The following is a 19,526-nucleotide window of genomic DNA, read 5'->3' on the forward strand; positions in this document are numbered from 1 at the left end:
GTGTCTTATCCTGGCGTAGTTGATTAGGGATGAGGGTTTGACTCGGGTTCGATTCGAGATTCCACTTTTTTTATTTCGATTTTTTTTTTTACCATTCATCACGATTCTGTCATTCCTTTGTATTTGAAATGTTCTTTATATGCGTTCAAATTGCTTCTTGTCAGCCTCCAGAGCATAATGAAACGCTCGGATATGTTATCCCGACCGGGCAGCAATATGACGACGACCGTCCGTTTAGGACATGTGCGTCGCCTTAATGGAGCCTTACAGATAGCCAGACAGCTAACCTACGTTTGCTAGGCGACGTTGAACTGCAAGCTAAATTAACGTTACAGGCTTCGCGGTCGTCTATTGGCCAATAAAGCAAATGTAACTCAGAGAAGATGCAGTTATTTAGTAATTGTTTTATTGTTGGCTTCAACCACAAGAAAGAAAGAGCCAATATAAAGTAAAGAATAAAGCAAACAAGATAGAAGTAAAACAAGTTAAATCCCTCCATTCGTATATTCATATATGTATGAAATGGATGAATACCAGTAGGTGTTAAATGAATTACTAGATTAATGTCAAACTGCATGTCAAACACGGTGGAAGACGAAACACATTTTATTTCAAATTGCTCCTTCTACGATCAAGAAAGAAAGGAGCTGTTTAAAGAGGCCACCAAATTCCATACTAATTTCTCCACGTGTACAAAAAAAAGAAAACTACTCTCCTCTCAACACCACAAAACCCACACATTACAGAAAAAGTTGGATCATTCGTCTTCCACTGTCTTGGAAAAAGAAGTCAAACCCAAATAAGTTAAAATTTAGTGTCAGTATTAAGACTAGAATAGACGCATGTTATATTGTCCTGTTCGTCCTTTCATATTACATGTACTTGCAATTAGCCTACAAGCAAGAACTTGCAATAAACTTTATATATATTAATGCTTATTGTTGAAAGCCTTGCAGTTGTATGGCCACAAGGGTACAGTAAACTGTTCTAATTGTTACCATTATATATATGTTGGTTTCGTACGCACGTTTTACTTTAAGTCTATTTCTTCTTTGCAATTGATATTGGTATTTGTATACATGTATGTATATATTTCTCCTAATGTGTATTTTTTTAAAATCTTTATGCTGTGCAGGGGAGACAACTGGTAGTGGTGATTCATATCACCTGTTTTGTCTCCCCCTCCAATCATTTTAATGGTGGAGTCGACTGATTATATAATGCGATAAAGTTTATATTTAGGAGTTTGGAATTCTACAACTTCATGTATCTGCTACATCAAATACTAATGACTTTAAAAACGTGTCTGTTGATCAAGTGCAAGGGCATAAATATCACATCTCTACTTGTCTAATTCGTTTGCCGACTTTGACATTCGAGTCTCCTGTATGAATGTATGAATGTTAACGTTAATTACCACATTTCTTACAAGGTGCTTAATCTCAACTGTTCTAATTATATCCATTCTAAAATACATTTCAAAGAGGCAAACACTTTGGTATGTAGAAAGTCCTTAGGAGGGCTACCACCTCATGACTGGTTGCAGTTGTTCGGTTTTACTCCGGCTGATTTCTGGAGATGAAGAGAAAATCGTTAATGATAAATAAATGATTAATAAATGATTATCGAAAAATTAAGACCCATGTTTTCCAAGGTGTTTACGATATCACAATGAATGGCCTGTGACCTATATATAACTACCAATTAAACCGCCTAGTTCGCTTCGCTCAATTCTATTCAGTGGAAATAAACCGCTGGCCAGGCCTTATGTTACCGTAAAGTAAAAAAGAGGGTTAACGTTGTTAACTCTACTACTATGCAGCGAATTCAATCTGACACTTGAAAAGAAGTTCAAATCTCATTATTCCGAAAAAAAGTGCATTATCATTGATGCACGACTTTCTCTTTACAGTAACAGGGTTACCCGGTATATCTTTACAGGTACGGGTTGTTAGCCTTTTGCCTTTAACGTGCTCGTCTGCTCGATCCAACTCCTACAAATTTAATTTTTGAAAACGGGGCCCCCATTTTACATCCCTTCCGAAAGACGGTTGTAGCCCCAACATGTGTTCTGGTCCAGGATCAGAATGAACCGGGGTCTACTGGAAACGAACTAATTGGAACCAGTAGCTCATCTGTGAAGCTTCTACCAGTTGAGCTGTAGAGACATCTCTACAAATTTTATTTAGTGCCATAGATGGAAACATTGGCACATTGAGTAAAACAGACTTGTAAATATCAACTATCTTTTCTTCTGGCTATTGCGATCTGCAAAACTTTGCCGTCATCTTATGAGACGGGTGCCTGAAACCTAGACCAATAAGAATATAGAATATTACGAACCCTCATGAACTGCCGAGTCTCCCCACCACGTGCCACATCAAACGCATTCTTTCCATCCTGTATAGGGAGACATTGGATGTTATGATCGTGGTAGTCTTGAAAAATGTGCAAACTATCATTGCCAAGGGACGGACATAAAAACATCACATATCTAATATACGCTCAACAATAGTCCTAGGGGCAGAATGACCAGAGTCAAATTGTTGGGTCACTCGAAACCTATACACAGCTAGAGTTCCACGACCCCATATCTTATCATTTATCTATGCATTGAAATGCAAATGATATGCAAAGAAATCTCTTATCAGTATAATAGTAAATTTATTACCTTCTTTTTCCAAATCACAAATGTTGCCAATGAGAGATTATTGTCGCATTTCCTCAATAATTATGCAAATTATGTACATAGTCTATGTCCGATTATATCTCTAATGGTATGTCAACACGTGTCGTTAGTATGTCCTATTTTAATAGCGAAATCAACACACTATTACATTGGTCTTCATCAATTAAAGTTGCAAACAGCTCAACAATATCTTGCAAATATATTCATCCCATCTCGACTTATCCTGTTTGGAGGTTAATCGCCCCCTGCAGTTGCTAGTAGGTCCAAACATTTGTTGCTTCTTCCCGGAAACATGAGGTATCTACCAACCAAAATTTGTGACCAGAGCTTGAGATATCTAAACCCAAAATGCCGCTGCAGTACCATGGAAAGGGGCTAGGAGGCCCAAAATCTAATCATTTCGAGGTCTTGTCAAGACCTACCCACAAATTTTAAGACAATCCATCCAGACTCGAGTTATCCTGTTCACAGACGATCATACAGACAGACTTTGTGGCGGAGGTGATAACGGTCAGTACAAAAGGAACATGATTTAGTACACTAAGTCCGGTTTCTTTCTTTCATACTTTCTAAATGTGCCGAAATATTTCTCCGCCTACAAGGTCTCGATACGTATTTCGGGAACTTTGCTTGAATATTTGTTTTCGTGCTGTGTTTCGTACTGCCCAGCCTCATATATATGAGATTATTGGCAGTTATCATAGCCTATTAGCCGGATCTCTCTTTGTGTTGTCTATGAGGTCAATCTCGAGCAAGTCTATAGTTATTATATATTACCTTATTGCGGGCCATTACATCAGCACCGGACCGAATCAGAAGCTCACAAATTCCAGTGTTGCCCCTTTCAGCAGCCTCGTGTAGGGGGGTATTCAGGTCCTGTAGAGAAAAACAGGTCAGTGTACGTAAGTAGTGGTGGGTTACGATTTGTTAGAAGCGGCAATGGTGTCGTTACAGGGTGCAACGTAGTCGACGTGAGACAAAGTTCCCATCTGGACAGACTGAGTTTGAATTCATTATGGGCAACACTTCTGATGGTGATTTATTGAAAGATCTTGCCCGAAAGATTCTTCCAAGTAGTTACTAAGTTAAACGTACAGTTTGTTAAAACGGCCGGTGACATAGAAACAAGTGATCAAGCTGAAAACCAATGGGCTAGATCTAGCTCAGTTGGATTTACTTTTTTGTAAGGTGTGCGGATGACTACAATCCGCAATTGAAGACATGTTAAGAGCTCTAAACTTGCAATTGTCTAGTTTGATGTACATGTTGATAGTCTTGAAGGTAATGCAATATGTATTACCGAGTTCCTGGACATGATGTTTGCGCCAGAACGAATCAGAACCTCGCAGGTCCATGTGTGGTCATACATAGCAGCAATATGGAGTGGTGTACACTGGCCCTGTGTATAAAAAAAAAAAAAACTAGTCAGCTGCTAGTTGTATAGCAGCTGACTGTCACCTTCCTCATGGCAGTACCGACTGGTACTATTTCACGCTGCAGGTACTAGTATGTGCCGCGCGCTGCTAACAATTCGGTCCTAAACGTAACGCATCGTCATATATGCAAAGTTGGGGCAGAGTAATTTTTACTTGTGACGTCGCGTGAGGTTGACCCAGAACCAAGAGGTCCTGTGTTCGAACCCCCTGGTATTCCCCGTTGACGTTTCGACTACAAGATTAATGAAGTACCATATGCGCATGCACTGTCACTAATGGGTCATTCAATAAAAACAAAACAAACAAACAAACAAACAAACAAATGTTGGGTCCTCGGGAAAGGCACTTAACACGAATTTCCTTATTTAACTTAATAAGCACTAAGATGATTAGTACTAAGCTTAAATTAGGGACATCACTTGGATAGGGCTTTAAATAGAGGTCTCGTGTTTGAAGAGAGCCATACCTCGAACACGCAAAAGAAACAACAACACTTATCGAAAAGAGTAATCGTCGTTCTAGGTGTGCGTGGATCAAATAGAAGTGTGCGGAAATGCAGCTTGTACTCATTAGTACAAGCCTGGTGTGTTATACGGTTTATCGGGTATGCAGTACAAACAATATAATCAATCAACCATTCAAACAAACAAACAAACAAACAATCAGTAAAAAAAAACAGATGCTTACTGCTAAGTCCTTCGCCTCCAGATTGTCGCCGTGTTGAATCAGCAGTTCTGCCACCTCTGCATGCCCTGACATGCTAGCTAGATGCAATGGTGTTTGATGAATCTGTCGGGGAAAACAGCATTTAAGTCATATCATAAAAATTCTATCCAAATACAGCACTTCTTCCTTGTGCAAAAATATCAAGAATCTGCTGTGTGACAAATCGTGAAGTATAAAGAACACGGCCAGTAAGATTACCCCACCAATGTTTACCAAGTGTTTGAAGTCCTTGAGCTGAAATCCATCCTGCAGACCACCTTCCAGCCCCCTCCTCACAGTCTGCACATCTCCGAACAACACGGCTTGATGGAACGTCCCCGCATCCACCTTGGGAGGGGCTGCTCCAATCAATACGGAATGGAGATGAAATAATGTTTATCATATCATTTATGATATTCCGTACCACTAGCCCTTAAACTTTCTCTTGCACCTCTTTTCAAGCGTTTTTATCAGATGCAGGTTTTCCTTTTGTCAGCAAGCGAGCTAGTCATTGAGTGTGTTGTGAGTTTATGTGTGTGTCTGTGTTTTTTTTATTATCTATCTAATTTTTTTTTGTCTCTCAGTCTGTCTGTGCGTATGTATGCATGTGTATGTGTGCGTTGTGCATGTGCATGTATGTGTGTACATGTGTGTGTATGTCTCTCTCTCCGTCTGTGAGTGGGTGGGAGTGTTCTACACATTTGTTAATCCCATAAGCCATGTCTATCACAAACCTGCAGGACGAGTCACGTGACGTCTTGTGGTAGACAGCCGTTGCATGATCTCAGCAGCGATGCTTCGCAGCTCATTCTTAATATCATCTCTCTGTACACGTCTCGCACTCATCTGTTTCAACGTGGGGGAGTACTTTCCTACAGCCTCACTGAATGCCTTGAAGTTGTCTTTGTTAGCATCAACCCAAATGGGGAACACTGGTTTGTTGTTTCTCAGGCATGTTTCAAATTCTAGCCTAGGCCAGTAGGATTTGTTAAGGAATGATGTGCTGACGACGATGACAGCAAGCTCTAAACTTTCACTCGATAAGGTCGAAATTATTCTGTCCCTGATGGCGTCACCAGGTTTAAGGGAAACATCATCGAAAAATATGTCTTTTTCAGGCAAACCCTGTTGTTGCAGGGTGCCGACCAATGGGCGGACAAAGGAGCCTTTGTCTTCGCCTGCGTGGATGATAAATACACGAGGCTCTGGAAAAAGAGGAGATAAAAAAAATATAAATTTCGCTGAGAGCCAAAGACACTTGAGTTGGTATCATATTTAACAAGAGTTCATCGACATAGTACCTTCGCAATCCAACGTTCCTCTCATTAGCTCTGCATTGAACATCCTATCAAGTAACCTCACTCCCAATGCAACAGGCTGTGTGTACCCTGGCGTACTGGCCAGCTCTCCGTCCTTCTAGCGGCCTGGCCAGCCGCCAGTCAATTCGATATTCCCCGTCCTGTTGTAAGTGAAAAAGTTAACAGCCAATCACGGTGCTTTTCTTGACCGTAGACGGCGACGTGATTGTCTGGTGACGGCTGGCCAGCGCTGACGAAGCAAGCACGAGAAGGACGGAACGCAGGCCGATACGCCAGTGGGAGCTTGATGTAGAAAAAAAATTAGGTCTTACAATTTATTCTTCTACACCACTTGCATATGTCACAAGATACTAGTTTCCATAATCTTCCACTATGCTATCATAACATTTTTTGATCTTATTCCCACAAAAGAAACGGGAGTTCCGTGACGACCTGTCTACACCATTACCAGTGTTCTCCTCCGGAGTCTAATAAAAAGGTACGCCAAAAATAATTACTCAAGCAACTGGATAAGATTTTGAAACAGTCAGACGTTTCAGACAGTATCCACTGTCTTTCGTCAGTGACTAACGATAGGACTGAGAACACCAGGTTTTATACCAAAACTCTGAATAGATATGGTAATGAGGTAAAGACAATTTAGGATGTCTTGAAGTAGTCTTTAAAAAGAAGATTAATTCAAGACAAAGTTTATGCCAATAGTTCAATTAGCTACTGTTGTTCTAGTACAGTAACTAAATGTTGCTTGTCCGGGGGTGGGGGGTGGTGGGCAGTGCATTATCCCAGGTGCCTGAAAGTTGAACGCGTAGACCCCCTTTCCTGTTGAGGGCGGGGTTGTACATCCTCTCATATATTGCTTCTCTAATTCCCCGTTCGAACCAGCGTTCTTCACGATCTAGGATGTCCGTGGATTCGAAATTGAATGAGTGTCCCTGGTTGTGTTTTAGATGGTGGTAAATGGCAGAGGAGTAGCGGTTAGCGCTCTTTCTGCAATGTTCTTTGTACCTTTCTTTTAGTGGTAGACTTGTCTCCCCACTCCCTCTAATAAAAAGGTCCTTGCAGTTAAAAATACTAGGAGGCTAAAACCTACTCTTGTCTACTTCTCCACAAGCTATCTACCTTTGTAAAGATTGTAGCCATGCATATGCCATGTCTATAAAAAGGAGATAAAAGTCCTGCTGCAGTAACATGGAAAGCTGCCAGGCGCCCATATGCATAATTCTATCATGTATTCTTTTGCCAACACCTGCTAACATACCAAAATATCATGAACATTCGTCCTGATCTTCTCGAGTTTACAACTGTTTAAAAAGACAGACAGCACTGTCTCTGTTAGCACAGTGTCACACGCATCTGAAAAATAACTTTTTGGCGAATGTAATAATATAGCCGAATCTTCAGGCGCACATAACATGTTACTGGCTGCATATTATCTTGAATGGTAATTTTATCCGTAAATAGATCTTTTTCAGAAATACCTTTTCTACCACGGTCTGCGGAGGTGCCGTGCTGGGCCTGATATTCTTGAAATCCGAACATTCTTTCGCCGTAGATGATCGTAGATAGCTGTGCTTCAATGCGTCACAATGCGTTCGGTCCTGTGATAAGAAAAATTAACTTAACAAAAGGGCCGGACTTGGATTGAAAGAAAACTATTTATAATCATACGAAATTATGTATTTCACAAGTTCTGTGCAATATTGTAAAGAGATCATTATAATTACCTCCATTAAAACTCTCGTTTCTGTTTGTGTGTTTGTTTGAGTGTTTGTGTGCTTGATTGTGTGTTTGTGCGCTTGTTTGTGTTTCCATATATTCGTGGACAGCATAATTCGATGGATGGATGGTAGTGCTGCGTCTAAAATGATGTCTAAAATACCGGATCATGAAGTACCGGTACTGTACTGATATAAATTTACACCAGGTATACGCTTATTTTGTGACTGATCTCCTGACCCCATGGCCATTGCCTCATGCAACACTAGACGTGACCAAAGTGACACCTTTGAACAGCGTTACTAATAAAACCTCCTTGCTAATATGCAACAGATCATTCAGGCAGGTGGGGAGTTTTGAAAGCAAGGTCAAGAGAGTTTGGCGGTAGGAAACCTAGTACTGTTCTTTGAATAAAGATACTGACAAGTTGAAAACAGCTAATTTATGTTTCTGTCATTTTTGAAAATGTTCAGAAAGACACATGTTAATTTTTCAAATTGTTCAGGTACCGGACCTGTACCTAAACCTCTATACCGGTACCTGTACCTGTACCTGATATACGTTTAGGTACGCAGCACTAATGGATGGATTGTGATGATATTTAGTATGTAGGTATACAATGTAGGTCTTGGTCTTGATACGGCAGAACTTCCGGTTTTGGTATCTTTTGTCCTGGACATGCTATCGTCTTGTTAGCACAATTTTACTAATGTTTTCGCACGGTTTGAGGTATACGTATTGGCACATTCTATTTTATTTTGGCAAGACACGGTCTGAGTTTGGTTTCCGAACTGTCATGAATTTGCCGTTAGCCTTTGGCTTAACGGCGGGGCCAAACACGGGTCACCGGTAATGATACCCTCCCTAACAATGAAGCTTCGACCTTGATTAGCAACCGACAGCCGTGTTAACTGTCGCTAGCTGCACAGACGTAGCAGCAGAGACGATTGCAGGGGTTATTTTGCTTACACTTGCTTGAAGTCTTAGACGTACCCCGTACGGCAGTCACGGATCTTGAGCTCTAACTCACTCTATAGAAACCCATAGCTTAGCTCTACATTAGTGCAGATAGAAATGACGTCCGTAATTTTTGACGGTACACTGGTGTTCTTCCCTTCACTCCCACTTTATATTCCAGACCGAGTATTGTGTTCGCAACGATTCGTGAGCACGTCTGACCCCTGTGCCAAGTGGGGTTTTTAGCATCCCCATGACAAAGTGAAATATCTTTCAATTGGGTGATTACAGCTTGGAGGACCAATTCAAGGGCTCTGCTTTGGTGGTGGGGGGGGGGTTGGTATTTGCAGGCTAGCCTTCACGGTAGAATTTGTCGGAAATGCATTTGATGACTGTTGACATAACAGGTTAGCATATGAGGATCATTTTTTATGGCCTGAACTTTTGATTCCTAAGTTGACACCGGCTTCGTTTTCTCCACTTTCCCACATGGCTGTATGAATCTGCATTAAAAAACAGTTGTGTCTACGTCAACCTACCATTACACCGTGAAGAGGCATAGGGTTCAATCACAAACGGTGAGGGACGCGTTTCGACTGTGCAACATTCTCCGGGGTTTAATGGTGAATTTTGGGACATCGGAAAGATAAAGACCGACATAGCCAGAATCCGGCTAGTTAATGTATAAGAGGTCTGGCTAAGATTGGTCATTCTTACCTCAGTGTTGGCTGACTTCCTTATTCCAGAAAGACACCTACCCGGAAACAACAGGTTCCTTGGCTCTACCTGAAGTTACCGGGTCTAGTTCCTGTATCACTCCGAGTGCAAAAGAGTCCGGTCTAAAAACAAAACAATTTGGCCCTAAAAGTGTGTGTTTAGGACAATGATAAAGTCCATTTCAGCGATACCAACTAGTATGAAAAGTATTTGAGATGAATGGTTGTTTATTATTGACAGGATTAGTTGGGAAAGTTTCGGCATACACGCGGTTGTCAGACGTGTATTGCCTTTCTGTCCTGAGTGATGCGGTTATATTTGGGCGCTGGCGGCCAGAGAGAACCTCTAGCGGATACTGGATATGTACAGTTATAAATGCCCCACATTTCTTATTGCCTGCCTACATAACAGTGTGCTTGCAACAATAAACAAAAAGCATTCAGCAAACCCAGTAATAGAGCGGATGTAAATGATAGAGATTGTCACAAGCTCTTTAGTGGGAAGGTGGAAGTGTTACGTTTAAGTTGTCTTTGTGATATATGGAGTTGACATAAATATTCTTCTTCAGGTTTGATTGGAGATGATTTCCCAGAATCCTCAAGGTAGTAATTTTATTTTGTTGCCAGCACATCTAGGAAGAAAACATTATAGCTTTAACGTTGATTGGTATTGTAACTAGAGGTCCACGACCCCAAACTTCGCCGACTGATGTTAGCCTTTTCGAGTCGCATATCATGTTTTCCATTCATTGTGCAAATTATGACCTAATTTGCATAAATCTTGTCAGATGGTCGTATTCTTTACCGGAATAACACAAAGTGTTAGTTCAAAGTATGAGATTCTCAACTTAGCAAAGAAAGCTATTGAGCATTTCCTAATAATTAATGTGAATGAATCCAAAACTTTTGCATCCTGCTGCCGTCAAATTCTTTTTACTTTTGAACAGGTCCGCTAGTCGGCGCTGTTGCGTGGTCCAGTTTCTGTACCGCAGCTGCAGTTGTAGCGAAGCCATGCGCACCTGTTATCTTCATAGGACTTACCTTCATAGGACGTAGTCATAACAAATTTGTGATAGCAAGACCTAAATTGACTTCGTCGGCGTCCATGGGCGCCGCCATGCTGGATTTGATGTCACGCGAGGGCCATCTTGTTTTGCTCAGAATGTGTTTCATCGTCACCTTGGTTTCACTTATACTCTGGGGGCTGGGAGAGATCCAGAGGGACTATTCATCTTACACGAGGTTTAGGAAGGAGAGAACATATATCGACTTCATTTTCATGAATTCATGGAATGGGAGAAAGGAAACATACATTTCACACGAGGTTGAATGTGTCTGGGAAAAGGTCTGGGAAGAGGGGGACCATCCGCTTTAAATAAACTTTAGGGAATGGTAGAGAGGGGCTGTTCATTTCATTTAGATTGGGCTCAAGGGTCCGGAATGGGCAATCTGTTTTACATTGGGTGGCTGTCTAGGTAGAGAGGAACTATCCATTTCACGTGGGATGAAGGATCTGGGAAAGGAAGGATCATCCATTTTACATGGGGTAGAGGGTCTTAAAAGGAAGGATCATCCATTTTACATGGGGTAGAGGGTCTTAAAAGGAAGGATCATCCATTTTACATGGGGTAGAGGGTCTTAAAAGGGAGGGACCATCCATTTGACATGGGGTTGAGATTCTGCGGGAAAGTAAAGGGATCATCCATTTCACATGGGGTAAAGGTCTGGAAAGGGAGGGACCATCCATTTCACATAAAATTTAGAGGCTGGGAGAGAGGGACCATGCATTTTAGGTGAGGTTTGGGGGAGGGAACATCCATTTCATGCCAGTTTGTGGGTGGGCAGGGAGAAAGCATCAACTTCCCTCAAAATCTAATAGTAAGAACACCTGGTTTCAAACTCTTTATTTGAATGTATTTTTTTAAACAAAACAGAGGAATGCAAAGTGTACAGAGGAAAATGCTTTTGATCACAATGCTCTGGTGTATTTTTCTTGGACAAGGTGGTCAGTCTTGTACTACTAGATACACACAAACGTAAGCAAATCAATTTATAGGATTTACAACAAAGGCTACAGATTTAGATGCCATTAGAGCACATTACATCATTTGGCTACCGGTGCCTACTGTACGCTACATAGACAGAAAGGACATTCTTATATCTTCTAAACAAAACAGTTGTGTAAATGTTCATTAAATTTGACATTAGTTTGTTACCCTCCAAGCAGAGGTCGGCTCCAGCTGTATTTCTATATTTTAGGCATTTTTGTTGGACTTTCCCTTTTGTCCGGTTTTCATGTTGCCAAGCCGAACATCTGCTTGGAGAGTAGTGGCACATGAGTCTATGCTAAAAATGCTATTTTATTATAGCTTTGAAAAAAATTGTAAAATTTTTAGCTTAGCATTTTTGAGCAAGCTATTTCACAAATTTTTTTTCTAAGCTAAATACGTTTAAAAATGCTAAGCTAAAATAGCTAACTAAAAATGGTAAATGTAGTTAAAATGCTAACTAACAAAACTAAAAATGCTAAGTTAAAATCCTATTTCTTACTAAACTAAAAAGGCTAATTAAGCTAACAGATGTATGTCACAAACGCTGATAATGTAAAAGCATTGTACAGAGGTAGCTCGGAACCTTTATGGACTGTATTTTGAACTTATTTTGCAGCTTCAGGCTAAGGCATCCGTCAGATAGTTAATGTGTTTGTGTTAGTATGTTGAAGTTGACTGGGTGCATGTGTGCGATTAAGTATTAAATGCCATGAGTGTTAGTTTGTGTTTGTATGTAGTGTGTACGTCTGTGGTCCAACATCAGCCTAAGCCATGAAATAAGTAGCCAAAATTTCAATAGGACTTAGAATAGATGGCTACAGGCTACCTCTGTACCATAAAAACAGGCATTATCAACATATTCAAAATTTGAAAAAAATTCAAAAAATTGAAATTGACCCTACCTAACAAATCTTAACTTGATTTATCTAATGCTAGGTCACATTTCCAAGCCAGGGCCAGGCTGTTTGAGAAAACAGAATGAAAAATGAGTATCAAGAATAAATTTAATCTAAGGTTGTACCTTTTTTTAGGTTTTGTGTGTTTTGCTGTCTTTTATATAATTTTTTGCGTTCCCACAAGCTTTGGAAATGTGCCCTTAAGCATAACATAGTACATGATTGCAGAAAAAAGAAGAAAAAATTGAACTTGACCTTCCCTAACACATAATAAGCTTAACTACATATATATCTAATTATGGGGTCACAAAGCTGGGGCCGACTGGGCTGCTTGAGAAAACAATGAAAAATGCATGAAAAGAATATACATTATGAATTTATGGTAAGGAGTACTTTTCTAAGGTTTTGCACGTACATTTTTTTTCAAGTTTCGTGACCCTAACATAACATAGCATACATGATTGCTGTAAAAGTGTACACTTTGCATTCCATAAAAGGTCATTGACAAGAACTTCATTTACAGACTGCTGGGGGCATGACGGGAAGTTAAGTTGATTTGTGATTGTTTTTTAGTTCTAGGTTCAACCTAGAGTAGGTTTGAGGGTATACCTGAAGCAATATCAGCAGAAAGAATCATGATGTCTTGATGGATGGCAAGGTGTTGAGCACATTTTGATGACACCCTGAGTGACATTGCTGGCGGGGGGTTAGGACATTTCAAAAGCACTAGCTACTTCTCCACACAGGGCTCCCGCCTATTTCTGCAATATTAAAACCTAATACATGGTAAACTCGGTTTCTGTAACTATGCCGATAGCCGGGATTGCTCTCGGAGTAGCTTCAAAGTTCATAGTTTCAGAAAACAGAGATTTTCCTGGTTCTGTTAGCTCATAACTACTCAGACTCTCCAACCACCTGCCTTCTTTTCTGGCCCTGTGCCGTTGTCGTGGTTCGGGACTCCAAGATACGACACAAGGCAAATTACGTAATGGTCTAGGTTCCCGACGACCCACTGACCACCACATAAACAGAAAGGACAACAGATGGTAGAAGAATCCAAGCAGTCATAAGCTAACAGAACCAGGAAAATCCCCGTTCTCTGAAACTATGAACTTCACAATCACTCCGCAAACAATCTCAGCCATCGACACAGCCACGGAAACTAAACGAACCACACATCGGGCCTATACACCACAGAAACGGGCTGAAGCCCTGCATGTAAAAGTAGCCACCACTCATAAAATGCCCCAACCCCCTACCAACAACATCACTCAGGATGTCAACAAAACACACGTCAAGCACCCTACCATCAACCAAGAGATTGTGACTAGCCCTGCTGACAACGCCTCAGGTACAGAGAGGGAATGGTACGTTCAGTTAAAGCTATAAATGCAACATCACAAATCATTAATTTCCCATCACGCCTTTTTGTTCTAGTCCCAGCCTAGTCCTGTGGAAACATTTTGCACTTCGAACTGCTTTCCTTGATAATGATTCAAACACTCAACAATTCCGGGTCCTCTGGTAGGGCGTACACATGAGCACCGGTCTTCCTGGATGTCACTTGGATGGCGTACTTGGCGTTGGACGACAACCTCTCAGCAGAGTAAGTCCTTGGAGATGTCTCCTTCCAAGCTTCTTTTAGCTACAAGAAAGACAAAAACACGAAGGAATTAGGACAAAACAGCCAAACATCTTCTCGCTAATCCAATTACAAATGCTACAAAGGCACAAGGATGCTTTGTGTTCTGCCAGGAGTGGAAATTGTGGCCAAAGTCATGCAGAAGTAAATTGAAAGATATCTAAACTCAGATAAAACTGTTGGCAATCAGGACTTGACTTAGGTGGAAATGGCATGGGTAAAATCATTTCAAAGACGGTGCCACTGGCCGGAACAAAAAGTTATGTCACGGTCAAGTTGGAGTAAGTTGTACATATTCTACCGTACAGTCACTGTGGTGTTAATTCAGTCAACAGTCTCCTCGTCTTCTTCAATCCACCCAGCCTCTGCAGCAGGGCCAGGGTGTACACACTATCAGCTGCAACAAACACAAAAGGCTCAACAGCTGTCCAGTGGTATTTGGAATGTGACATACAATTTGTGCATGGCCAAAGATTCAGATATAAGATGAACAGAAATTTCTATTGACACAACAAAAGTACAGCGACTTTCGTAAGGTCTACTACATCTATGCATACAAAGTCAAGTGGATATAAATGAATTAACCTATACATAAATGTTTGATGGATAGATATGAGTAAATGAACATGTTGAGTCCAACGTATCGTTTACACATTTGGTTCTATTCAAAGGTATTCTTTGATATATTGACTTATTTGCATACAGTAAGGGTTATCTCCCCTAAAAATATGTAACTGAGAACCAGTGTTTTCTTTCTTTTATTAAACAACAGAAAAATAAACAGGACATAGAGATGATGCACTCTAGCTATCGCTGATATTAAACATCATCTCTGGAAATAAACATTACAACTTACATAGATACAATAACAATAAGAAACAGCAATTGGGTCATCCAATACAAAATAACAAACAAACAACCAATATGATAACACACCTGTAACGTTAGGTAACATAAATTCGTGGGGTACTTAAATTCGCGATTTTTCGAAAACGGGGTATTCAGGGATATGTGCTAGATGCAACATAAGTAAAACCGCTAGAAATGCAAACTTGACAGACTAACGTATTCAGAACACTGTCTGAAAAGCTTCGATAGCCATGCATTAGAAGTTGGCTACGTCAAAAACTCTCCGTCCCTTATTGTCACAGTCTGATGGCTTCGTGGGAGAAGCACACTGCATGGTTGTTCGCTGGTTTATAAGACAAATGTTACATCCGCTTCCTGCTCAACACAATTATTTACAATACAACTTAACAGAATCTCTTTTGCTAACCTACAACTGGACTCTAAGTGTGATTAATCATCAAAACGCCTCTTTGTTGCTACAACCAATGGCTACGGCACTACGGTGAATTTTCCCGCCGCCATATTCGTTACCCAGAATCCTGCTATTCGGCAGACGACAAACGTTTGCGAGGAACACTTTTTTGTCTAAATGTTGTGTGTGATAGTGGACTGGTGGCGATATTTTCCTCAAAGTTTGCTCTTAGCACAAGCAGAAACACATGGACATAGTAGTATTACCATTTCTACGGCATCCAGCTAACGCCCCGATGAATAATGTTCAAATTTCCATGACGATGGGGATCGACTTTGAGTGACGTTCTACCGACTCAACACACGGGTTGTTCCCGGAGGCCTGATGTGTGCGGTGCGGCCGTTTTTTCCTGTATTTTTTTTTTTACTTGGACACGTCTATATCCATAGCACTCTCCTCAAGCCAAGGATGGAACGAATAGCTGCTGTATAAAATGTAATTAGCGGTAAGATATTCAAGACGAATCTTCTCTCCCGAATTAATGTTCACCCCTGTCCGACAGCACCGTCATTGTGCGTGCGGCGGACGGTAGTTTCAAGTTGAAATATTATGGTGTCAGCACGACTAGAGACAAAATCTACCATATATATGATTAGTGCAAAGATAGTACATGATACTGACAGAATGATAGAAAAAAAGAATGGTTTATTGTTCTGCTAGATTGATTTCAGTCAACCATTATCGGAAAAATCCCGAATTTATGTTACCCAACGTTACACAATCTGTTCAAGAGGATATTCGGTCTGGATCCTGTGGGGACGAGGATACTGTTACAGTAATTCTTGTTTCTTTCACTGTAATGTTCACAGCTGTTTCACGGCCACCTGCACCGTGAACTTATCATCACAGTGATAACTCTGTCTTTATTTCTTATGATTCCTTCACACATCTGTTCCGTAAATCACTTGTCGCCACCATGAAGTTAGATCTAGAGTTCAGTGAAAATGTCAATTTTTCTTACGTCGTGAAATTTTACTACCGTAAAATAAAATGAATTACAGTGTTAGCGTGGCCACCTTAGCCTGGGTGCCAGACCACCGCGTTCCTGGCGCTAATCCTTCGGCCGGGGAAGCAACTCACGCCGCCGCCACAGTTAGCACACGGCCCACTAATTAGCTCATACGCGAGATAGAAATCAGAGTTCGGCTGCCAAGCGCTCCCGGGTGCCAACTCTATGCCTACTGTACTAGGTCTTCCCCGCCCAAAAGGGGTTATCATTGTACCGTCACACACCATGCCTGTCACGTTTTATGCTTTCCCAGGCACAGAACGTGACACAGCCCGACCGTCACAGACTGTGCCCGGAAGTGCTGTCAATCACTGTGACTAAAGCCTAGGTTACACATAGCCGAACATGGCCTCCCGACTCTCCCCCGACCATGGTTGGAGTGATTCGGGAGTGATTCGGGAGCTAGGTCGGTTGGCGTTCGGCCGAGTCGGCTGGCGTTCGGCTGAGTCGGCTGGTGTTCGGCTGCGCCAGCCGAATGTTTTGAAAATTTCAAAACATTCGGCTCTGGACGGAGGGTCTGAAATGGGTCGGCTGGTGTTCGGCTGGTGTTCGGCGCGGTCGGCTAGTGCTCGGCTGGTATTCGGGATTGAGTCAGTAGTAAAATTAGAACCTTAACCACGCCAGAAACACTACTGACTTACTCCCAACTAGTTTCCAACCTACCCATAACTCACCCCAAGGCCGTAGACAAAACTCTGCTAACTAATTCTCAACCAAGTGACTACTATCGGAACGTGGGCGAATCACCCCCGACCTTCACACGACAAAAAACAAAGAAGAACACTAAAAGCAGTATTAAAGCTAGCCATGATCCGAATTCGATCTCTCGGTGATGTTAACAACATAATAGAATGGATCATTTTAATTAAAACCGAAAATGACCCCTCTTTTGAAAGTCGCTGAATATGTCCATTTAAATTCGTGAGAGTGTCTGCAATCGGTCGGGGTTTAGTCAGGAGAGATTCGGCAGTCTGCGGCTAGAGGTCGGGATGGTTGGGAGTAGGCTAGAAAGCATTCGGGGCCCATTCGGGAGTAATTCGTGTACTGGTTAGGAGATGATCGGCGCATCTTCGGCGCATGTTCGGCGCCAAAGATAGGCGTGGCCCAAAAACTGGTCAGAATGCTCCCGAACTACCGCCGACCTGAGTCGGCTAGCGTTCGGGAGCCATGTTCGGCTATGTGTAACCTAGGCTTGACGGGGCAGTGATGCCCGCGTTTCCATATAAGGCAGCGTGTTTTTGTTTACCGCAGTCCCCCCACTTCCCGTCATCTTTGTTTTTCGGGGTGTTGGGATAAAGAGGAACAGCGTAATTCTCGCTCTGTAAAATAATTGAATAACTTAGACCTAGAATTGAAGTGGCACAAAAAGAATGTATCTATAACAGATGCTAAAAAAAAACAATTTGTAAGATTAAGTATATTCTATCCAGGGAAACCAGATCTAGACTAGGATCGGGCCACTTGCCGATTACTTCGACGTCCCGAGGCAGTCAGCTCGCCCGATTTAAATCGATGCTACGGGAAGTTGTAGCCCCGGGCACTGTCCAGGCACGGTTCGTGACAGTGCCGGAGTGTCACAAACTGTGCTTTTGCCCCAGGCACGGTTTGTGACACTCAGGCACTGTCACAATCCGTGCCTGGGCACAGTTTGTGACAGTGCCCGAGTGTCACAAACCGTGCCTGGGGCAAAAGCACGGTTTGTGACACTCCGGCACTGTCACGAACCGTGCCTCAGGACACAGTCGTGAATGACAGGGTTCGGGACGGATTTCTGTTGTAGAAATTCGTGATGAGACGTCCGTCTGTTTGTGCCACATCAACTCTAAGTCCAAATCATCCAAGACAAGCGCGAAATGTAGGACTTAAGTTGCATAGCTAATGAGGAAAATCCATATTTTGCAGTCTTTTCCATTATCAGACTTAAGTACATGTAACATCTGCTGGATACAAAACGCTCTGCACATTCCATATTCTCCTTAAGCCTCGCTGCATGCAAATCTAGGGAACATTTTCACATGTCAAACCCTTGTAACGTACACTTTATATCACCATTTGTGCTCATTTGTTACATAATCCATCCAAGCGATCTGAAGCGGTACTACAGACAACACTCTTGAAGGATTTGTTTTCCAAACATCGGAAATTCAAGGTTCAATGCCAAATATGACAAAATTACGTTACATGTAATGCTACCGACGTCATTTCAGAATAAAGCTTTCTTCAAATGTGACGGTATAATCGATCCTTTGATATTGATTCAGTACCATTCTCTGTGGACAGTAGTGCCGAGTTGCCATAATGGTTATGACGTTTGGCTCAGAGCCCAGAGGTCCAGGGTCCGACTCCCCTGATATGCCAACGATGTTGTGCCATTGGGAAGGCACTTTACATCACAGTGCTTTCTTCTGTAGTTTCATAATTTTTTGGCCAAGAACATTAAAAAACACAAAACAACGTCTCAACTCGTTCATCACGACTCGCACCCTTACACGACCGATCCCTCCCGTAACCCCAGGAGGAACTGTACTGCAAGTTACCACCAGCCATAAACATCCCGGCGTTACCCTCACAAATACCCTCTTCTGATCAAACGATATCGACATCATCTCTACCAAGGCTAGACGATCGTCTGGATTGCTATGTGCTATAAGCCGGCGTCACAATTCATGCGAGCATCGGCCGATTTTGTAGATCGTCGGAAGCTCGCCGAATTTCAAATTCGCCCGAGCGTCGGCCGTATTTTTCGCTGAAAATCTGCCCCGTCACAAATTGAACGGAGCTTTCGGCGACGTCCGTCGAACACTAATAATCACAAATCCCACATAAGACGATACCCATCTCTTGGACACGGACGAAGTCAGAATCAACTGACCTGGTAACAAGCTCAAATTTGGACCAACTTAGAAAAGTTTGGCAACATTCTTTGACAAGTTGATATTAGTATTAGTTAATATTACAGTATTATCTATCATCTTATGTTATAAAGCAAACTGCCGTCACCTTTTATCTATAAACAAGAGGGACTTCGGCCGGAGCCCGTCCAAGCTCCCATCGACACCAGTACAACGC

At 41.9% G+C, this 19,526-nt stretch overlaps 1 protein-coding gene across 1 annotated transcript; it reads right to left on the reverse strand.

The window, feature by feature from the left end:
- Positions 1-588: 588 nt before the first annotated feature.
- LOC136437023 (ankyrin repeat domain-containing protein 1-like) lies at positions 589-9,618 on the reverse strand. The gene is made up of 9 exons (XM_066431450.1): positions 9,540-9,618; positions 7,628-7,747; positions 5,565-6,035; positions 5,065-5,189; positions 4,813-4,914; positions 3,990-4,088; positions 3,467-3,565; positions 2,344-2,400; positions 589-1,572 (listed from the first exon to the last, which is right to left on the reverse strand). Exons 2-9 carry the CDS (start codon positions 7,686-7,688, stop codon positions 1,531-1,533), a joined length of 1,056 nt encoding a protein of 351 aa, XP_066287547.1. The 5' UTR covers positions 7,689-7,747; positions 9,540-9,618; the 3' UTR covers positions 589-1,530.
- Positions 9,619-19,526: the final 9,908 nt, after the last annotated feature.

This window comes from Branchiostoma lanceolatum, chromosome 6, assembly GCF_035083965.1.
Source record: "Branchiostoma lanceolatum isolate klBraLanc5 chromosome 6, klBraLanc5.hap2, whole genome shotgun sequence".
NCBI lineage: Eukaryota > Metazoa > Chordata > Leptocardii > Amphioxiformes > Branchiostomatidae > Branchiostoma > Branchiostoma lanceolatum.

What these genes read in the sequence shown, in the direction of transcription:
- LOC136437023 (XM_066431450.1), bottom strand. Translation starts at nt 7,688, where the DNA reads ATGTTCGGATTTCAAGAATATCAGGCCCAGCACGGCACCTCCGCAGAC. An exon ending in CGCAGACCGTGGTAGAAAAG is followed by an intron (nt 6,036 to 7,627) that starts GTATTTCTGAAA and finishes CTCTTTTTCCAG; the next exon opens with AGCCTCGTGTATTTATCATC. An exon ending in TCACGTGACTCGTCCTGCAG is followed by an intron (nt 5,190 to 5,564) that starts GTTTGTGATAGA and finishes TGATTGGAGCAG; the next exon opens with CCCCTCCCAAGGTGGATGCG.